The 22883-nt window shown below is 39.0% G+C and overlaps 4 protein-coding genes across 4 annotated transcripts in view; all 4 read left to right on the top strand.

Moving 5' to 3' along the window:
• The window catches only part of LOC306779639 (extracellular calcium-sensing receptor-like), a gene marked incomplete at its 3' end in the record, with an annotated part of 49364 nt that extends 42308 nt beyond the window's left edge, over positions 1 to 7056 (top strand). Inside the window, exon 8 of the mRNA XM_079271605.1 lies at positions 6951 to 7056. Coding sequence (XP_079127731.1) covers positions 6951 to 7056 — 106 coding nt within the window. The remainder of the gene's footprint in view (positions 1 to 6950) is intronic.
• On the top strand, positions 1028 to 4554 carry LOC306780017 (extracellular calcium-sensing receptor-like; the record flags this gene model as incomplete). Its single annotated transcript, XM_079272182.1, has 6 exons — positions 1028 to 1260; positions 1427 to 1724; positions 1851 to 2645; positions 2820 to 3047; positions 3142 to 3265; positions 3647 to 4554. 6 exons carry the CDS (start codon positions 1028 to 1030, stop codon positions 4552 to 4554), a joined length of 2586 nt encoding a protein of 861 aa, XP_079128308.1.
• A 3167-nt stretch (positions 7057 to 10223) lies between the features above and the next one.
• LOC306779638 (extracellular calcium-sensing receptor-like) lies at positions 10224 to 13418 on the top strand (the record flags this gene model as incomplete). The annotated part of the gene is made up of 6 exons (XM_079271604.1): positions 10224 to 10429; positions 10558 to 10593; positions 10721 to 11510; positions 11685 to 11912; positions 12007 to 12130; positions 12511 to 13418. 6 exons carry the CDS (start codon positions 10224 to 10226, stop codon positions 13416 to 13418), a joined length of 2292 nt encoding a protein of 763 aa, XP_079127730.1.
• Positions 13419 to 19101: 5683 nt separating this feature from the next.
• On the top strand, positions 19102 to 22263 carry LOC306779637 (extracellular calcium-sensing receptor-like; the record flags this gene model as incomplete). The annotated part of the gene is made up of 6 exons (XM_079271603.1): positions 19102 to 19307; positions 19436 to 19721; positions 19866 to 20690; positions 20784 to 21014; positions 21094 to 21217; positions 21350 to 22263. 6 exons carry the CDS (start codon positions 19102 to 19104, stop codon positions 22261 to 22263), a joined length of 2586 nt encoding a protein of 861 aa, XP_079127729.1.
• Between the last annotated feature and the right edge of the window lie 620 nt (positions 22264 to 22883).

Below are 22883 nucleotides of genomic sequence, written 5' to 3'. Positions count from 1 at the left end.
CAAGAAAAAAGAGAAGAAAGGACCCAACCCTGCAACCTTCACCTGTTCTCACTATGCTCCTGATTGTCCTGTAACAGTGTATTTGCACATTAAAGATGATCAGTCTATATTTCTACAAGACAAGGCCAAATCATGTGATTACCCAAACATTACACATCTGTATAACTGTTGAACATATCGCTCTGAACGATTCCCTCCAAAACCATGGTCATGAAATGCAGCTGTAACACTCTTTTGTGAAGACTGTCCACAACATTTAGAAAGTTGGCTGCAGGGATTTCCTCCCATTCAGCCACAAGTGTGTTGTACAAGTAGAAATAGATTAGGTTTGGCACTGATGTTGGGTGATACGTCCTGGCTCAGTCTGTTTTTCGTTTCAACCCAAGCCCTCTGTCAGTCTTTCAACCTGCCATTTACAAGGCTGTGGTTTTATGTAGGATGTCATTGTCATATTGAAAGAGTGAAGGGTCTTCACCAAACTGCCACAAAGTTGGAAGTAAATTATTGTTAAAAGACTGATTCCCAACCAGGGGTTCTAGTACCTTGTAGGGTATTACTGCAGGTGGCACATGGACAAATTGTGGAGAACCTCAGCTAATTTGGAGATTTGTTTTTACATATTTTTGGATTAGGCTCCCACAAAAAGCATAAATGGTAACATTCCATAGGGAAGAATCAATGAATACCATAACCAAACACCAAAACCAAACACCAAATTATGGAAAGATTGCAAAGATCCTATCTGCAAGATGATCCAGGCATTTTTCAGATCGGAGGTTTTGCTCTTCGGCCATCGATTTGTAGTTTGCCAGGTATCAGCTTTCATACTTGGCATGTTTGTTAAGGCCCAAAAGCATTTTTTTGGTTTGGGAACCTCCTTCCTCTTGCAACAGTCCACCGAGATAAAACATCACTGTTCTATTATTATTTGCCATGCTGCACCAAAATGTATAAATACCAGTGCAAGCTTTATATTAACATTAAGTCGCAAATGATGCCACCCAGTGGTTTAGCTCTCGTAGACAGTATGCCATCCACACAGAGGTGGCCAGAGCAGGGATGGGCAATCTTACAGCTCTTGCTGGTTGTGTCTTTCTCTCAGACTGAGGAGCTGGTGTGCAGGCAGAGAGGGGATCCTGAGAGCCCCCAGCTTTATAAGGATGGGGACATCATGTTAGGGGGAATATTCTCTTTCCACACCAGCTGGAAAAATAGACAGGATACCTACATTCAAAAACCACTGCCACTGCAATGCACCAGGTAAATTATACCCAGTAAATATATTTGGATTTAGGAATATCTAAGAGGATGTCATACTGAGTATTTAAAATGAGAAATATCCCCTGTTGTACTGTTATCTATGATGTTATTGTTTCTATTTCAAAGATATTTCAAATTACAAAGATTTATAACTGTCTGCATCAAGTCTGAATTTCAGAGAGTTCCAATTTGCCCAGGCTATGCTCTTTGCCATTGAGGAGATCAATAACAGCACAGACATACTGCCTGGAATCTCTCTGGGATACAAGATTTATGATACATGTGGCTCCATTGCCAGAAGTGTGAGGGTTGCACTGGCCTTGGCTAATGGTAATGACGCAGCATCGGCCGTTTCCGAGGCACCATGTACCAGACTTTCCCAAGTGCAGGCCATTATGGGAGAAAGCTCTTCTTCTCCTTGCATGGCTGTAGCTACTGTCATCGGATCCTTTCACATCCCAATGGTGGGTAAGATTGGTTAATTGTTAATACTTGTGAAAACAATATTATGATTCTTCAAATCTTCCAGCTGGTCTAGCATTATATTTCATATCTTTATCTTGGGAAATACTTATTTATTTTTCTTTTAGATCAGCCATTTTGCTACTTGTGCTTGTCTCAGTGATAAAACCAAGTACCCATCCTTCCTCAGAACAGTACCCAGTGACTACTACCAGAGCAGAGCCCTGGCCCAGTTGGTCAAGCATTTTGGTTGGACTTGGGTTGGAGCTATAAGAACAAATGATGATTATGGCAATAATGGCATGGCCACATTCACAGAAACCGCCAAGCGGCTCGGCATCTGTCTGGCGTACTCTGTATCTTTCTTTAGAACAGATCCACCAGATAAAATACAAAAGATAATTGACACTATCAAGACTTCTACGTCCAAGGTTATTGTCGCTTTCCTCTCCCACATGGATATGGATGTGATATTACATGACTTTTCTCACCACAACTTGACTGGATACCAGTGGGTAGGCAGTGAGGGCTGGATACTTGATCCCCAAACTGCAGCAATGGATAGGCATCACATTCTGGATGGTACCATAGGCCTGTCCATCCCCAAAGCACATGTCAGTGGCGTTAGAGAGTTCATGTTGGATGTAAAGCCACTCAATTCATCTAGTAATGAAATGTTTACAGAGTTTTGGGAGGCATTATTTAGCTGTAAGTTCAGGCAGTCAAAGTCATCATCAGGGAATCAGAGAGAATGTACTGGACATGAAGATCTGACTGGAGTGCAAAACAGCTTCACGGATATGTCGTTCATGCCAATCTTTAACAATGTCTATAAAGGAGTGTATGCTGTGGCTCACACGCTTCATAGCATTCTCAACTGTAACAAAACCTGCAACAACACAATGCAGCTTGATCCATATAAGGTGAGTTGAACTACCAACGACTTGAATTATCATTTTTAAGTCGCTTTAACGAGGAAAATATTTTGTAATCATTTTAAAAGATACACATTTGCACTTGTTCTATCATGGTGTTGAGCCAATAAGCCTATAGCATGTTTGTCAGATAATGATCTACAGTTATGCATATCTTCTTAGATTTTACAGCTTATGAAAAAGATTCAGTTCAAAACAAAGGAAGGAGAGGAGGTTTACTTTAATGAGAATGGCGACCCAGCAGCAAAGTATGAAATTATAAACTGGCAGCCAACAGAAAAGGGCATTGTGGACTTTGTCACAGTTGGTCTTCATGATGCATCTTTACCTGCAGACAAACAGCTGAATCTGCAAAATAAGTCTTTGATTTGGGCACAGAACTCCCAACAGGTATGATACAATGCTATCATTGAAGCTGTTGAATACGGTCTATTTGAAGTGGTATAATTACTCATACTTCTTTCTCATGGTTGTTTTGTTGCAGGTGCCTTCATCAGTTTGCAGTGAGAAGTGTCCTGCAGGAACTCACAAGGTTCTCCAGAAAGGAAAGCCAGTCTGCTGCTATGACTGTTTAAGATGTGCAGAGGGAGAAATAAGCAACATTACAGGTGTAGTGATATTATACAGGTAGAAAATAAAAAAGGCAGATAGCACATTTCTCACCTCCTCATTGTGGTAGATGAATATGCAAATAGTTTTGTTCTCACTTACTGAGGTTTTGACATTTGACCTTCTCTCTCTCTCTCTGAAACTGCAATACATGCATTCATTGCATGGATTGAATTGTGTTTGTGCAGTATCATTGAAAATTGTACTCATACAATCCAGATCATTCATATTGATACCATGCAACCATCACAACACTATTTGTTATCTGGTACTCATGTAGTGTCTGTCATGTATGCAAAGAAAATATGCAAAATAGAGAAACAATGTAAGACAAATATACTGAGCAAATCCAACACCTGCTTTTATATCTTTTTTTTTAGATTCTATTACCTGTGTGCGATGCTACCCTGAGTTCTGGTCAAATGAGAGAAGAGATGCCTGTGTGAAGAAGAAGGCAGACTTTCTATCTTATGAAGAGATTATGGGAGCACTGCTCACTGCAGCATCCTTATTTGGAATGTGCATCACTAATGTTGTGGCACTCATTTTCTTCAGATACAGAAAAACTCCTATTGTCAGGGCCAACAACTCTGAGCTGAGCTTCCTGCTGCTCTTCTCCTTGGCTCTGTGTTTCCTGTGCGCTCTGATCTTCATAGGCCGGCCCACTGAGTGGTCCTGCATGCTGCGACACACAGCATTCGGCATCACCTTTGTTCTCTGTATCTCTTGTGTTCTGGGGAAAACTATAGTGGTGCTAATGGCCTTCAGGGCCACACTTCCAAGTAGTAATGTGATGACATGGTTTGGGCCTGCACAACAGAGACTCAGTGTTCTGGCTTTCACTCTCATACAAGTTATTATATGTGTCCTCTGGTTGACAATTTCTCCCCCTTTTCCATTTAAGAATTTTAAGGAATTCAAGGACAAAATCATCTTCGAGTGTGCTCTGGGTTCAGCTGTAGGCTTTTGGGCTGTACTTGGATACATTGGAATTCTGGCCTTGTTTTGTTTCATTCTTGCTTTTCTTGCCCGTAAACTGCCTGATAATTTCAATGAAGCCAAATTTATCACCTTTAGCATGCTGATATTTTGTACAGTCTGGCTCACTTTTATCCCAGCGTATATCAGCTCTCCTGGGAAGTTCAGTGTTGCTGTTGAAATATTTGCTATTCTGGCCTCTAGTTTTGGACTGCTGTTTTGTATTTTTATTCCGAAATGTTATATTATACTACTGAAACCTGAGAAGAATACAAAAAAGAATATGATGGGGAAGGGGGCACCAAAATAATTATGAAAGCTTAAAATAATATGATGGCTAATGGCATTTTACACATGTTATGCCTTCCATATTAGAGACTTTAACAAAGAGATATATTAATGTGTCTACCTTTCACCAATCCAACCTATCCCATTTGCTCTGTTTTGGTTTTACCAACTGCATCTTTACTGTTTTGTTTCATTAACAGTCCATCCATTCATCCATTTCCTTACACTTGGCGTGGTTGCGGTGGCAGCAGGCTAAGAAGGGTTGTCCAACATGTCCCTTTCCCCGCCAACCTTTGTAACGTTATAAGCCACGGCTGCAGCTTTTTCACTCTCTTTCTCTGCTTGTCTCATCAGGCACCCGCTCTGGTCTGGTTTTGTTATGCTGCCTTAGTTACTTACTTTTGCTTTCACGTACCGTCAAACCCTCACACATACTTCAGGTTTCACTGACGTCCACACTTCATATTTGAATTATTCAGCGCATATTGAATTTAGTTTAAATTGGTTCAACTGATGACATTTGGTTTGTCTTGTGCAATAAAATGTCTCTTTTTCAATGTTCATATAGTATGTGTCCCTTTTGTTGTGGCAACTTGAGCTAGGTCGTAACAAATTGGGCCTCATCTATTAATCCTAGTCTGGTAAAAAAGTTTGTTTGGTAATGCAGGTGCCGGCAGGCGCATGATGTTGATTACTCGACTGACTAGTTGAGTTGGTCCAACTCTGTGCTGTTTTGGCTGCGTGCTTTGTGACCAGCGCTGGATTGGTTCATTGTTTTTGCTCTAGTTCCTGGTTTTGTGGGGAATTTACTATGTGTCTTTCTGCAGGAAGCCCTAGTTTTTGACCTGGATTAGGATAGTTGTGTGCCGTTCACAATTCCGGCAAAGAGTTACTGAGTTATTAAGTCTCACTGGGCTTCGGCAGAGAAGGCCAACTGGTGATCTGGAGGACATAGACGGGCGACGGTGGAGATGGGGGACTGGTGATCTTATTGTGCGTCAGCGGAGATGGTTGACAGATGATCTGGCTGAGAATCCACGGAGATGGCATGGATGGTAATTTCGAGGGCCAAATCACAAAACCTCCTATCTGCAGAATTTTCTGATTGCCGGATTTCATTTTGGATGATGAGAACAAGGAAGGCTGTTCATATTCAGTCTGTTTTAAAATAATCCCGCCCTTTATTGAAATTTAATTTAGAACATAATTTTGTACAACCTCTTCCAACTTGCACCAAATGATGGAAAGATTGCAAAGATCCTATCTGCAAAATGATCCAGGCATTTTTCAGATAGGAGGTTTTGCTCTTCGGCCATCGATTTGTAGTTTGCCAGGTATCAGCTTTCATACTTGGCATGTTTGTTAAGGCCCAAAAGCATTTTTTTGGTTTGGGAACCTCCTTCCTCTTGCAACAGTCCAGCGAGATAAAACATCACTGTTCTATTATTATTTGCCATGCTGCACCAAAATGTATAAATACCAGTGCAAGCTTTATATTAACATTAAGGCGCAAATGATGCCACCCAGTGGTTTAGCTCTCGTAGACAGTATGCCATCCACACAGAGGTGGCCAGAGCAGGGATGGGCAATCTTACAGCTCTTGCTGGTTGTGTCTTTCTCTCAGACTGAGGAGCTGGTGTGCAGGCGGAGAGGGGATCCTGAGAGCCCCCATCTTTATAAGGATGGGGACATCATGTTAGGGGGAATATTCTCTTTCAATGTAACAATGTAAGACAAATATACTGAGCAAATCCAACACCTGCTTTTATATCTTTTTTTTAGATTCTATTACCTGTGTGCGATGCTACCCTGAGTTCTGGTCAAATGAGAGAAGAGATGCCTGTGTGAAGAAGAAGGCAGACTTTGTATCTTATGAAGAGATTATGGGAGCACTGCTCACTGCAGCATCCTTATTTGGAATGTGCATCACTAATGTTGTGGCACTCATTTTCTTCAGATACAGAAAAACTCCTATTGTCAGGGCCAACAACTCTGAGCTGAGCTTCCTGCTGCTCTTCTCCTTGGCTCTAAGAACTGTATTCTTATTTGCATACTATGGCTGACAATCAACCCTCCATATCCATTCAATAATATGTGGCTCCATAAGGACAGAATCATCTTAGAGTGTAATTTTGGCTCAGCTGTTGGGTTCTGGGCGGTGTTAGGATATATCGGACTTCTAGCTATATTATGTTTTGTACTTGCCTTTTTGGCACGGAAGCTGCCTGATAACTTCAATGAAGCCAAATTCATCACCTTCAGCATGTTGATATTCTGTGCAGTCTGGGTCACCTTTATCCCAGCATTTATCAGCTCTCCTGGGAAGTTTACTGTTGCTGTAGAAATATTTGCTATTCTGGCTTCAAGCTATGGACTTCTCTGTATTTTTATGCCAAAATGTTCCATCATTTTGTTCAGACCTGAGCAGAACACTAAGAAGCACATAATGGGAAAGACATCTAATAATGACATACGTTATTACCCATTTCCCAAACAGCTTAAAATGTTTTTGTTTCTGTTTTAAAACCAAATTGTAACCTGTCAGTCAAAAAGGGGTGCCCAAATACTTTTGGAGAATTTTGGTTTACTGGTATGGCTCCTTAAATGGGGCAATATGGTCTCAGCTCCATTTGGGGTGAGCAATGGTGTCAGACTGGCGGGGTGAGGTTGTCCCCAATTATTTGTAATAATCATATTGATGATCTTTCCGAACAATTAGAAGCCTGTAATACTGGGTGCATGATTTTCAATTGTCTTCTGAACCATATTATGTATGCAGATGATCTTGGTCCGAAGTTCATCCAGCTCTAGTCGTGAGCAGTTCCTTACTATATGTTCTGTGTGTGATGTGGAAAATTATATCAAACACAATGTCAATAACAGTGTTGTCATATTCAGTAGTGAGGATAATGTGTAAAATGTCCTGACTTTAAATTGTCTGGTAATAATCCTGTGTCTGTAATATAATAAAATATCTTAGACATTATATACACTGATTTATATTATTTTTAAACCATGTGTTTTTATTGTGCATTCGTATGTAGTTGATATCATTTAATGTCTTGACCCTGTAATAAAGTTTTGATTGAAACTTCTGCGACCATTGCAGCGTCTGACATATACCACACAGCAAAGGATATATATTAAGGATATTTCCCAACAATTACAGTATGTATGTAAGGCATAAGAAGACTCATTGTTTGCCTCTCAAGGGGACACATCAAGGAACAGCTATCTTTAGAATGTTTCTCTATAACCAAAGTTCATTCATGATAAGAGACTTTGCCTTAAATCGTTAACATATATGAAGGAAGAACATTATGTATAACATTGAAATGGTATGTAAATATAATGCACACGTCAAGAGGTTATATCCTTAATATCGACATGTAGACAGATATGAACTTAGTATGCAATGGCCTTAGACACATATGTGCGCTGCATGCTGATCACTTTTTAATATAAATGACTGTATAATTGCAACATATGCAAGCTGCACACACAACTCTTGTTCACCACTTTTTCAATTCAATTTAAAAGTATGTTGGCTGTAATTTAAATAATTTCCTACTTTCCCTTTGATCATTTATATTTCTATCTTTTGTAATTGCATGTAATCAGATTAAAGGATCGGTTCACATTTGTTTAACTTCTCACATGCCCATATACACATTGAAGGAGTTATTAGTATCTGTTATCATCCATGCTGTCATACTGGGAATAAAATAACCAAAATTGTCAATATTACTGACAGTGGTATGTATGGTGGCCTTTCTTTCACATCTTGGACTCTGCTTATCAGTCTAACTCCAAGTTGCACCTCTCTGCTCAACATCCATAACTGTCCTTCCTCTCAGCTTCTTTTCAGATTTGCTAAAGTTTTCTGAAACAAATATGGAAAGTAAATCAATAAAAGTTAAAATGCAACAATAGTGGATAAAGGGGATGTGAAGGGGGAATACATTAAAAGTTTCTCTTCACACTACTCTCAAGTTTAAATATACTATGATGCAATACAACAGAAATAATGGTTACATGTGTACATATACAAAAACAACACAGAAGAAAACAATGGAAGATAACTAAGTCCCCATCTGAAAGTAAGCACGACTTTATTATGGTTCGACTCCAGTGGGAACGCTCCAGCAGGGCACCAACATGTGGACACTAGAGATTAAACATTGCAGATTGCTTCATCCTTTTGCTCAACAACATAAACAACATGTGGCATATTGCTTCAAGCAGAAAAACAGGGTCAATGCTAATTAACATCCTTGTCACAACATGTAATATTAATTAAACCTTAAATTAATTAAGGGTTTGTTTTGATCTTTCTCATCCTTCTTTGTTATTGTTTTTTTCTTTTAGCTCTGAGATCAGGTATGCTGTGCCAGTGTTTGCCCAAAAAGCAAACTAATACAAAAGTTGGATTCTAAACTGTTTATAACTAATATAAAACCTTTAACACTATATATATATATATATATATATATATATATATATATATATATATATATATATATATATATACTGTTAAAGCATAATAATCTGCTTATAGCGCTGTATAATTATAGCTGTAAGCACTTATTTTAAATGATGATAATGCATTATTATTATCACAATACTTCGTAATTGCTGCTCACTCCTTTTTTTTGCCAAGGATCATCGTGTATAGTTCCCATAGTTGTAATACATTATACTCTTTTCGTAATGACTTATGATCACTGTTATATTGCGTTGGGTGTTTTAAGTAATGTGAAAAAAAACCATTTAATCTATACAAGATCAACAGACAGAAGATTGTAAAAACATTTTTTACAGCACTTAAAGGAACAACGGCCACTTAGAAGAACTTATAATCACATCATGAAATTATTTTAATGCATTGTAAAGAATATTATAATGTATTACAACTATGAGATTTATTATGCACCACGATCCTTATGAAGTATAATATACTTGATAAGTCATTAGTCAAAATGTATTATGATTATTGTAATAGTGCATTATGAATATGTACAGTATGAGTGCTCATAACAATCATTATACAGTGCAGTAAGTAGATTACAATGTATTGTGATAATGTTTATATTGCATACATGGCGTCATCTCAAGTGTTGTCAACATTTGGATATGGATATGGGTTGGCATCAAAATGCCAAATAAAACAAACAACTTAAAGACAATAATGGCAATCAGTACATGTATCATTTATTTTTTCATTGAAATTATTTTAGAATTACATGAAAAAATTGTAATGTTGGAAAATCTTAAGAAAAAAAAAACCTGAACCTATACCTGGTTCCAGTTTGTCTTTGAGTCAGGACCTCACTTTCTGTTGTAAACAAACAAATAGATGGGACTGTAATAAAAACCTTTGATAGAAGATATAGATTTAAGCTAAATAGATCAATACCCTCCACCAACCATCCCTAAAACTCTCCAGCCGGCCAAATCGCCGAGGTGGGGCCCTAAGCTCGTGAAACAAATGTAGTAGTCCCTCTAATAGGCCCATCCATCTTTCAGTCACACTAAAAGCACTGTCATTGGTGGACAGAAACAAAATATTCACATAGGTTGCAACCTGGCCCCTGAGGCTTTGTGATAATTAGAAGAAAAACCCTATAAAATCCTCAGAGTTAAGGGATTTTAGCTTTCGGCCTTGTGTGGTAACTATTGAGGTGAACTACAATGCTGCTGATAGCAGATCTGCTACTTCTTTCCCTTCTGGCCGTCAGAGGAGGGAAGCCTGTGTGTCAAACATATGGGACTAAAGAACAGTCTCAGTTTTCTAAGGAGGGAGACATCAACATTGGAGGCATTTTCTCCTTCCATCAGAACCCAGTCAGTGTCAATCCAGCTCACCAAGTTAACCCGGGAGCAATCCAGTGTGAAGGGTAAGAGGGATGGAAAAAATACAACTGTAAATCTCATTACAATATGTGTTGTTTATACCAGTGTGTGTTTGAATATCTTTTTTTACTTTTCACAAATTGTAAAAATATGGTCCCTCTTCTTTTTTAAGCCTGGACCCAGGAGAGCTTCAATACGCCAATGGTGGGTAAGATTGGTTAATTGTTAATACTTGTGAAAACAATATTATGATTCTTCAAATCTTCCAGCTGGTCTAGCATTATATTTCATATCTTTATCTTGGGAAATACTTATTTATTTTTCTTTTAGATCAGCCATTTTGCTACTTGTGCTTGTCTCAGTGATAAAACCAAGTACCCATCCTTCCTCAGAACAGTACCCAGTGACTACTACCAGAGCAGAGCCCTGGCCCAGTTGGTCAAGCATTTTGGTTGGACTTGGGTTGGAGCTATAAGAACAAATGATGATTATGGCAATAATGGCATGGCCACATTCACAGAAACCGCCAAGCGGCTCGGCATCTGTCTGGCGTACTCTGTATCTTTCTTTAGAACAGATCCACCAGATAAAATACAAAAGATAATTGACACTATCAAGACTTCTACGTCCAAGGTTATTGTCGCTTTCCTCTCCCACATGGATATGGATGTGATATTACATGACTTTTCTCACCACAACTTGACTGGATACCAGTGGGTAGGCAGTGAGGGCTGGATACTTGATCCCCAAACTGCAGCAATGGATAGGCATCACATTCTGGATGGTACCATAGGCCTGTCCATCCCCAAAGCACATGTCAGTGGCGTTAGAGAGTTCATGTTGGATGTAAAGCCACTCAATTCATCTAGTAATGAAATGTTTACAGAGTTTTGGGAGGCATTATTTAGCTGTAAGTTCAGGCAGTCAAAGTCATCATCAGGGAATCAGAGAGAATGTACTGGACATGAAGATCTGACTGGAGTGCAAAACAGCTTCACGGATATGTCGTTCATGCCAATCTTTAACAATGTCTATAAAGGAGTGTATGCTGTGGCTCACACGCTTCATAGCATTCTCAACTGTAACAAAACCTGCAACAACACAATGCAGCTTGATCCATATAAGGTGAGTTGAACTACCAACGACTTGAATTATCATTTTTAAGTCGCTTTAACGAGGAAAATATTTTGTAATCATTTTAAAAGATACACATTTGCACTTGTTCTATCATGGTGTTGAGCCAATAAGCCTATAGCATGTTTGTCAGATAATGATCTACAGTTATGCATATCTTCTTAGATTTTACAGCTTATGAAAAAGATTCAGTTCAAAACAAAGGAAGGAGAGGAGGTTTACTTTAATGAGAATGGCGACCCAGCAGCAAAGTATGAAATTATAAACTGGCAGCCAACAGAAAAGGGCATTGTGGACTTTGTCACAGTTGGTCTTCATGATGCATCTTTACCTGCAGACAAACAGCTGAATCTGCAAAATAAGTCTTTGATTTGGGCACAGAACTCCCAACAGGTATGATACAATGCTATCATTGAAGCTGTTGAATACGGTCTATTTGAAGTGGTATAATTACTCATACTTCTTTCTCATGGTTGTTTTGTTGCAGGTGCCTTCGTCAGTTTGCAGTGAGAAGTGTCCTGCAGGAACTCACAAGGTTCTCCAGAAAGGAAAGCCAGTCTGCTGCTATGACTGTTTAAGATGTGCAGAGGGAGAAATAAGCAACATTACAGGTGTAGTGATATTATACAGGTAGAAAATAAAAAAGGCCGATAGCACATTTCTCACCTCCTCATTGTGGTAGATGAATATGCAAATAGTTTTGTTCTCACTTACTGAGGTTTTGACATTTGACCTTCTCTCTCTCTCTCTGAAACTGCAATACATGCATTCATTGCATGGATTGAATTGTGTTTGTGCAGTATCATTGAAAATTGTACTCATACAATCCAGATCATTCATATTGATACCATGCAACCATCACAACACTATTTGTTATCTGGTACTCATGTAGTGTCTGTCATGTATGCAAAGAAAATATGCAAAATAGAGAAACAATGTAAGACAAATATACTGAGCAAATCCAACACCTGCTTTTATATCTTTTTTTTAGATTCTATTACCTGTGTGCGATGCTACCCTGAGTTCTGGTCAAATGAGAGAAGAGATGCCTGTGTGAAGAAGAAGGCAGACTTTCTATCTTATGAAGAGATTATGGGAGCACTGCTCACTGCAGCATCCTTATTTGGAATGTGCATCACTAATGTTGTGGCACTCATTTTCTTCAGATACAGAAAAACTCCTATTGTCAGGGCCAACAACTCTGAGCTGAGCTTCCTGCTGCTCTTCTCCTTGGCTCTGTGTTTCCTGTGCGCTCTGATCTTCATAGGCCGGCCCACTGAGTGGTCCTGCATGCTGCGACACACAGCATTCGGCATCACCTTTGTTCTCTGTATCTCTTGTGTTCTGGGGAAAACTATAGTGGTGCTAATGGCCTTCAGGGCCACACTTCCAAGTAGTAATGTGATGACATGGTTTGGGCCTGCACAACAGAGACTCAGTGTTCTGGCTTTCACTCTCATACAAGTTATTATATGTGTCCTCTGGTTGACAATTTCTCCCCCTTTTCCATTTAAGAATTTTAAGGAATTCAAGGACAAAATCATCTTCGAGTGTGCTCTGGGTTCAGCTGTAGGCTTTTGGGCTGTACTTGGATACATTGGAATTCTGGCCTTGTTTTGTTTCATTCTTGCTTTTCTTGCCCGTAAACTGCCTGATAATTTCAATGAAGCCAAATTTATCACCTTTAGCATGCTGATATTTTGTACAGTCTGGCTCACTTTTATCCCAGCGTATATCAGCTCTCCTGGGAAGTTCAGTGTTGCTGTTGAAATATTTGCTATTCTGGCCTCTAGTTTTGGACTGCTGTTTTGTATTTTTATTCCGAAATGTTATATTATACTACTGAAACCTGAGAAGAATACAAAAAAGAATATGATGGGGAAGGGGGCACCAAAATAATTATGAAAGCTTAAAATAATATGATGGCTAATGGCATTTTACACATGTTATGCCTTCCATATTAGAGACTTTAACAAAGAGATATATTAATGTGTCTACCTTTCACCAATCCAACCTATCCCATTTGCTCTGTTTTGGTTTTACCAACTGCATCTTTACTGTTTTGTTTCATTAACAGTCCATCCATTCATCCATTTCCTTACACTTGGCGTGGTTGCGGTGGCAGCAGGCTAAGAAGGGTTGTCCAACATGTCCCTTTCCCCGCCAACCTTTGTAACGTTATAAGCCACGGCTGCAGCTTTTTCACTCTCTTTCTCTGCTTGTCTCATCAGGCACCCGCTCTGGTCTGGTTTTGTTATGCTGCCTTAGTTACTTACTTTTGCTTTCACGTACCGTCAAACCCTCACACATACTTCAGGTTTCACTGACGTCCACACTTCATATTTGAATTATTCAGCGCATATTGAATTTAGTTTAAATTGGTTCAACTGATGACATTTGGTTTGTCTTGTGCAATAAAATGTCTCTTTTTCAATGTTCATATAGTATGTGTCCCTTTTGTTGTGGCAACTTGAGCTAGGTCGTAACAAATTGGGCCTCATCTATTAATCCTAGTCTGGTAAAAAAGTTTGTTTGGTAATGCAGGTGCCGGCAGGCGCATGATGTTGATTACTCGACTGACTAGTTGAGTTGGTCCAACTCTGTGCTGTTTTGGCTGCGTGCTTTGTGACCAGCGCTGGATTGGTTCATTGTTTTTGCTCTAGTTCCTGGTTTTGTGGGGAATTTACTATGTGTCTTTCTGCAGGAAGCCCTAGTTTTTGACCTGGATTAGGATAGTTGTGTGCCGTTCACAATTCCGGCAAAGAGTTACTGAGTTATTAAGTCTCACTGGGCTTCGGCAGAGAAGGCCAACTGGTGATCTGGAGGACATAGACGGGCGACGGTGGAGATGGGGGACTGGTGATCTTATTGTGCGTCAGCGGAGATGGTTGACAGATGATCTGGCTGAGAATCCACGGAGATGGCATGGATGGTAATTTCGAGGGCCAAATCACAAAACCTCCTATCTGCAGAATTTTCTGATTGCCGGATTTCATTTTGGATGATGAGAACAAGGAAGGCTGTTCATATTCAGTCTGTTTTAAAATAATCCCGCCCTTTATTGAAATTTAATTTAGAACATAATTTTGTACAACCTCTTCCAACTTGCACCAAATGATGGAAAGATTGCAAAGATCCTATCTGCAAAATGATCCAGGCATTTTTCAGATAGGAGGTTTTGCTCTTCGGCCATCGATTTGTAGTTTGCCAGGTATCAGCTTTCATACTTGGCATGTTTGTTAAGGCCCAAAAGCATTTTTTTGGTTTGGGAACCTCCTTCCTCTTGCAACAGTCCAGCGAGATAAAACATCACTGTTCTATTATTATTTGCCATGCTGCACCAAAATGTATAAATACCAGTGCAAGCTTTATATTAACATTAAGGCGCAAATGATGCCACCCAGTGGTTTAGCTCTCGTAGACAGTATGCCATCCACACAGAGGTGGCCAGAGCAGGGATGGGCAATCTTACAGCTCTTGCTGGTTGTGTCTTTCTCTCAGACTGAGGAGCTGGTGTGCAGGCGGAGAGGGGATCCTGAGAGCCCCCATCTTTATAAGGATGGGGACATCATGTTAGGGGGAATATTCTCTTTCAATGTAACAATGTAAGACAAATATACTGAGCAAATCCAACACCTGCTTTTATATCTTTTTTTTAGATTCTATTACCTGTGTGCGATGCTACCCTGAGTTCTGGTCAAATGAGAGAAGAGATGCCTGTGTGAAGAAGAAGGCAGACTTTGTATCTTATGAAGAGATTATGGGAGCACTGCTCACTGCAGCATCCTTATTTGGAATGTGCATCACTAATGTTGTGGCACTCATTTTCTTCAGATACAGAAAAACTCCTATTGTCAGGGCCAACAACTCTGAGCTGAGCTTCCTGCTGCTCTTCTCCTTGGCTCTAAGAACTGTATTCTTATTTGCATACTATGGCTGACAATCAACCCTCCATATCCATTCAATAATATGTGGCTCCATAAGGACAGAATCATCTTAGAGTGTAATTTTGGCTCAGCTGTTGGGTTCTGGGCGGTGTTAGGATATATCGGACTTCTAGCTATATTATGTTTTGTACTTGCCTTTTTGGCACGGAAGCTGCCTGATAACTTCAATGAAGCCAAATTCATCACCTTCAGCATGTTGATATTCTGTGCAGTCTGGGTCACCTTTATCCCAGCATTTATCAGCTCTCCTGGGAAGTTTACTGTTGCTGTAGAAATATTTGCTATTCTGGCTTCAAGCTATGGACTTCTCTGTATTTTTATGCCAAAATGTTCCATCATTTTGTTCAGACCTGAGCAGAACACTAAGAAGCACATAATGGGAAAGACATCTAATAATGACATACGTTATTACCCATTTCCCAAACAGCTTAAAATGTTTTTGTTTCTGTTTTAAAACCAAATTGTAACCTGTCAGTCAAAAAGGGGTGCCCAAATACTTTTGGAGAATTTTGGTTTACTGGTATGGCTCCTTAAATGGGGCAATATGGTCTCAGCTCCATTTGGGGTGAGCAATGGTGTCAGACTGGCGGGGTGAGGTTGTCCCCAATTATTTGTAATAATCATATTGATGATCTTTCCGAACAATTAGAAGCCTGTAATACTGGGTGCATGATTTTCAATTGTCTTCTGAACCATATTATGTATGCAGATGATCTTGGTCCGAAGTTCATCCAGCTCTAGTCGTGAGCAGTTCCTTACTATATGTTCTGTGTGTGATGTGGAAAATTATATCAAACACAATGTCAATAACAGTGTTGTCATATTCAGTAGTGAGGATAATGTGTAAAATGTCCTGACTTTAAATTGTCTGGTAATAATCCTGTGTCTGTAATATAATAAAATATCTTAGACATTATATACACTGATTTATATTATTTTTAAACCATGTGTTTTTATTGTGCATTCGTATGTAGTTGATATCATTTAATGTCTTGACCCTGTAATAAAGTTTTGATTGAAACTTCTGCGACCATTGCAGCGTCTGACATATACCACACAGCAAAGGATATATATTAAGGATATTTCCCAACAATTACAGTATGTATGTAAGGCATAAGAAGACTCATTGTTTGCCTCTCAAGGGGACACATCAAGGAACAGCTATCTTTAGAATGTTTCTCTATAACCAAAGTTCATTCATGATAAGAGACTTTGCCTTAAATCGTTAACATATATGAAGGAAGAACATTATGTATAACATTGAAATGGTATGTAAATATAATGCACACGTCAAGAGGTTATATCCTTAATATCGACATGTAGACAGATATGAACTTAGTATGCAATGGCCTTAGACACATATGTGCGCTGCATGCTGATCACTTTTTAATATAAATGACTGTATAATTGCAACATATGCAAGCTGCACACACAACTCTTGTTCACCACTTTTTCAATTCAATTTAAAAGTATGTTGGCTGTAATTTAAATAATTTCCTACTTTCCCTTTGATCATTTATATTTCTATCTTTTGTAATTGCATGTAATCAGATTAAAGGATCGGTTCACATTTGTTTAACTTCTCACATGCCCATATACACATTGAAGGAGTTATTAGTATCTGTTATCATCCATGCTGTCATACTGGGAATAAAATAACCAAAATTGTCAATATTACTGACAGTGGTATGTATGGTGGCCTTTCTTTCACATCTTGGACTCTGCTTATCAGTCTAACTCCAAGTTGCACCTCTCTGCTCAACATCCATAACTGTCCTTCCTCTCAGCTTCTTTTCAGATTTGCTAAAGTTTTCTGAAACAAATATGGAAAGTAAATCAATAAAAGTTAAAATGCAACAATAGTGGATAAAGGGGATGTGAAGGGGGAATACATTAAAAGTTTCTCTTCACACTACTCTCAAGTTTAAATATACTATGATGCAATACAACAGAAATAATGGTTACATGTGTACATATACAAAAACAACACAGAAGAAAACAATGGAAGATAACTAAGTCCCCATCTGAAAGTAAGCACGACTTTATTATGGTTCGACTCCAGTGGGAACGCTCCAGCAGGGCACCAACATGTGGACACTAGAGATTAAACATTGCAGATTGCTTCATCCTTTTGCTCAACAACATAAACAACATGTGGCATATTGCTTCAAGCAGAAAAACAGGGTCAATGCTAATTAACATCCTTGTCACAACATGTAATATTAATTAAACCTTAAATTAATTAAGGGTTTGTTTTGATCTTTCTCATCCTTCTTTGTTATTGTTTTTTTCTTTTAGCTCTGAGATCAGGTATGCTGTGCCAGTGTTTGCCCAAAAAGCAAACTAATACAAAAGTTGGATTCTAAACTGTTTATAACTAATATAAAACCTTTAACACTATATATATATATATATATATATATATATATATATATATATATATATATATATATATATATATATATATATATATACTGTTAAAGCATAATAATCTGCTTATAGCGCTGTATAATTATAGCTGTAAGCACTTATTTTAAATGATGATAATGCATTATTATTATCACAATACTTCGTAATTGCTGCTCACTCCTTTTTTTTGCCAAGGATCATCGTGTATAGTTCCCATAGTTGTAATACATTATACTCTTTTCGTAATGACTTATGATCACTGTTATATTGCGTTGGGTGTTTTAAGTAATGTGAAAAAAAACCATTTAATCTATACAAGATCAACAGACAGAAGATTGTAAAAACATTTTTTACAGCACTTAAAGGAACAACGGCCACTTAGAAGAACTTATAATCACATCATGAAATTATTTTAATGCATTGTAAAGAATATTATAATGTATTACAACTATGAGATTTATTATGCACCACGATCCTTATGAAGTATAATATACTTGATAAGTCATTAGTCAAAATGTATTATGATTATTGTAATAGTGCATTATGAATATGTACAGTATGAGTGCTCATAACAATCATTATACAGTGCAGTAAGTAGATTACAATGTATTGTGATAATGTTTATATTGCATACATGGCGTCATCTCAAGTGTTGTCAACATTTGGATATGGATATGGGTTGGCATCAAAATGCCAAATAAAACAAACAACTTAAAGACAATAATGGCAATCAGTACATGTATCATTTATTTTTTCATTGAAATTATTTTAGAATTACATGAAAAAATTGTAATGTTGGAAAATCTTAAGAAAAAAAAAACCTGAACCTATACCTGGTTCCAGTTTGTCTTTGAGTCAGGACCTCACTTTCTGTTGTAAACAAACAAATAGATGGGACTGTAATAAAAACCTTTGATAGAAGATATAGATTTAAGCTAAATAGATCAATACCCTCCACCAACCATCCCTAAAACTCTCCAGCCGGCCAAATCGCCGAGGTGGGGCCCTAAGCTCGTGAAACAAATGTAGTAGTCCCTCTAATAGGCCCATCCATCTTTCAGTCACACTAAAAGCACTGTCATTGGTGGACAGAAACAAAATATTCACATAGGTTGCAACCTGGCCCCTGAGGCTTTGTGATAATTAGAAGAAAAACCCTATAAAATCCTCAGAGTTAAGGGATTTTAGCTTTCGGCCTTGTGTGGTAACTATTGAGGTGAACTACAATGCTGCTGATAGCAGATCTGCTACTTCTTTCCCTTCTGGCCGTCAGAGGAGGGAAGCCTGTGTGTCAAACATATGGGACTAAAGAACAGTCTCAGTTTTCTAAGGAGGGAGACATCAACATTGGAGGCATTTTCTCCTTCCATCAGAACCCAGTCAGTGTCAATCCAGCTCACCAAGTTAACCCGGGAGCAATCCAGTGTGAAGGGTAAGAGGGATGGAAAAAATACAACTGTAAATCTCATTACAATATGTGTTGTTTATACCAGTGTGTGTTTGAATATCTTTTTTTACTTTTCACAAATTGTAAAAATATGGTCCCTCTTCTTTTTTAAGCCTGGACCCAGGAGAGCTTCAATACGCGTTCACTATGATATTTGCCATAGGAGAGATCAACAACAGCTCAGATCTGCTGCCAGGAGTGACACTGGGTTACAGGATATTTGACTCCTGCCCCAGTATCCCTCTGTCCATCAGGGCATCGCTTAACCTGATGAATAGGTATGATAGTGGGGACGGCAGCTGTAGCAAACTCTCAAATGTGCATGCTGTCATAGGGGAAACCACATCTACCTCTACAATAGGCATTGCACGCACCATGGGACCCTTCAAAATACCCGTGGTGAGTCTCTGTACACATGAACTGTCAAGTGTGTTTCTTTGTCGTTGAATGAGAAGTTAGCTAATATGATAAAATGTTTTATGACATGTCATTCATATTAGGCATCTCAAAAATAGCTATTTCTCTGTTTTACTTGTGTTTCAGATCAGTCATTCAGCCACTTGTGCATGTCTTAGCAACAGAAGAGACTATCCCTCTTTCTTCAGAACCATACCTAGTGACATTCACCAGAGCAAAGCCCTAGCAAAGCTTGTGAAACACTTTGGCTGGACCTGGGTAGGAGCTATCAGAACTAATAGTGACTATGGGAATGGTGGCATGGCCACTTTCCTGGAAGCAGCAGAAACGGAAGGTGTGTGTGTTGAGTACTCAGTGGCTATTTACAGAACTGATCCCAGGAAGTGGTTCTTAGAGGTAGTGAACATTATTAAGAAATCCACCTCGAAGGTAATAGTGGCATTTGCTGATGGCACAGACCTTGACATACTTATTAAGGAGCTTCATGCGCAGAATGTGACAGGCCTGCAGTGGGTGGGCAGTGAGGGTTGGATCACTTATCGCTATATTGCCTCTCCAGTAAACTACGCTGTGGTGCAGGGGGCGGTGGGCTTTTCAGCATTAAATGCTCACATCCCTGGACTGCAGGAGTTCCTCGCTGACAGCAGGCCCTCCACAACACCTGGAGACCAGGGACTGGTGGAGTTGTGGGAGACGGTGTTCGGCTGCACCCTGACTCTCCAAGCAGAGACTCAAGCTCAGGGTTCAGTCGCTGCCTGCACTGAGAAGGAGTCTCTGTGGGACAAAAGCACACGCTTCACAGATGTTTCAGATGCCAGTTTACTGAACAATGTTTACAAGGCCACATATGCTGTCGCTCAAGCTTTGCACATGTTGTTTACCTGCAAAGATGGACAGGGGCCTTTTGAGAACAATACTTGTGCTGATTGGGAAAATGCTCAACCATGGCAGGTAAACATAAAAATAAAATTCTGTGCTTTGGTCAAAAAACTGTATATGTTAATTATTATGTAGTTAGTTAACAACTTCTCTGTTTCCCTGCAGGTTCTGCATTACCTAACGCAGGTTAATTTCACCACTAAGATTGGTGAAAGGGTTTTCTTCGATGAGTTGGGCAACCCTGTGGCAAGTTATGCACTGGTAAACTGGCAGATGGATGAGACAGATTACATAGTCTTTAAAACCATTGGTTTCTATGATGCCTCACAGCCTGAGGGGCAGCAGTTTAAGATGAAAGCGGATGTGAACGCTATCTGGGCAGGGGAGAGTCTTGAAGTAAGCAAATCTCGAAAGCCTGTCCGAATGAGCTTTCTTGAATTTATTCTGAGCACAATATTCTTTTTTTTAAATACAGGTACCGAGGTCTGTTTGCAGTGAGAGCTGTTTGCCAGGCACCCGCCGGGCTTTTGTCAAGGGCAAGCCTATCTGCTGTTTCGATTGCATCACCTGTGCTGACGGGGAGTTCAGCAACAGTACAAGTGAGACTGCAGGATTCCTAGCCTTTACTTTAGCACTCATCATGTTTTTGTCGGGTAAAATCACTGTGAGCACTTTACTGGTCTATCTGAGGATGTGTGTGCTGTACAGCCTAAACATATTTATGCTTTCAGATGCAGTGAAATGTGACAAATGCCTTCCCGAGTACAAGTCCAGCGAAGAGAGGAATAACTGTGACTTGAAAGCTATTGAGTTCATCACCTTCGGGGAATTAATGGGTATACTGTTGGTCACCTGTTCTGTCGTTGGTGCCTGCTTGGCGATGACTATAGCCCTGATATTTTTCCACTACAGGCAGACTCCTATTGTCAGGGCCAACAACTCTGAGCTGAGCTTCCTGCTGCTCTTCTCCTTGACTCTGTGTTTCCTGTGTTCTCTGACCTTCATAGGCCGGCCCACTGAGTGGTCCTGCATGCTGCGACACACAGCATTCGGCATCACCTTTGTCCTCTGTATCTCTTGTGTTCTGGGGAAAACTATAGTGGTGTTAATGGCCTTCAGGGCCACACTTCCAGGCAGGAATGTGATGAAATGGTTTGGGCCTGCACAGCAGAGACTCAGTGTTCTGGCTTTCACACTTATACAGGTTCTTATTTGCATACTATGGCTGACAATCAACCCTCCTTTTCCCTACAAAAATATGAACCACTATAAGGAGAAGATTATTCTTGAGTGTGCAGTGGGATCACCTGTAGGGTTCTGGGCTGTGTTGGGATATATAGGTTTTTTAGCCGTGTTATGTTTTGTACTTGCTTTTTTGGCTAGAAAGTTGCCTGATAATTTTAATGAAGCTAAATTCATCACATTCAGCATGCTGATATTCTGTGCAGTCTGGATCACATTTATCCCAGCTTATGCCAGCTCTCCTGGGAAGTTCACAGTGGCTGTGGAGATATTTGCTATTCTGGCCTCCAGTTATGGAATGCTGTTTTGTGTGTTTTTGCCAAAGTGCTACATCATTTTATTAAAGCCTGAAAACAATACAAAGAAACATTTGTTGAGTAAAGCGACCAGAAGAGCCCTTTGATTCATTTGTTAAATCACAGAAGTAGATTTATTTTAAATTTCTGTCTCTAATTGTTTTATAATTATACTATTAAAATGAACTCACTAACTCTTTAACTTAAATGTAAAAGCAATGTATGGCTCTGCCCAAAACTTTCCTGATAATGTCTGTGTATCAACAACTCAAAACTAATAATTAATAATAAACCCTTTAATGTAGCAAAGTTTTCTCATGTATTTGGCTCAGAAAATAATCATTTAATGTTGCATCCTTTTCAACTGTTAATAGTTGTATCACTGTACAGTAGATGAGTTCCAAAGGTCAAGAATTAACCTCCATATTTAACTTTAAAATGAACAAATGTTTGTTTTTGCATTCAAACTTCAAAATAAAATATTGTACGAAATTTGCATTCTTTTTTGTGTCGTTTTTGACAGCTATGAAAAAATATTCATTAACGCTAGAGTAGTTCACATTACAGTACAAGATGGCACACATAGTAAACTATATAACACAGCTCACATTGCAGAGACATAATTACATAATTATTTTAGAATGACTTCAGGAATTCCTAATAAACATAAATATATTGAAATACTCAGGTCCTAGTCTGTCACTCATTCATTTACAACCTTACACTG

This window comes from Melanostigma gelatinosum, assembly GCF_949748355.1.
Source record: "Melanostigma gelatinosum genome assembly, chromosome: 7".
In the NCBI taxonomy this organism is placed as follows: domain Eukaryota; kingdom Metazoa; phylum Chordata; class Actinopteri; order Perciformes; family Zoarcidae; genus Melanostigma; species Melanostigma gelatinosum.
The sequence above is the reverse complement of the archived record's forward strand: the minus strand, read 5'-3'. Positions and strand labels throughout refer to the sequence as shown.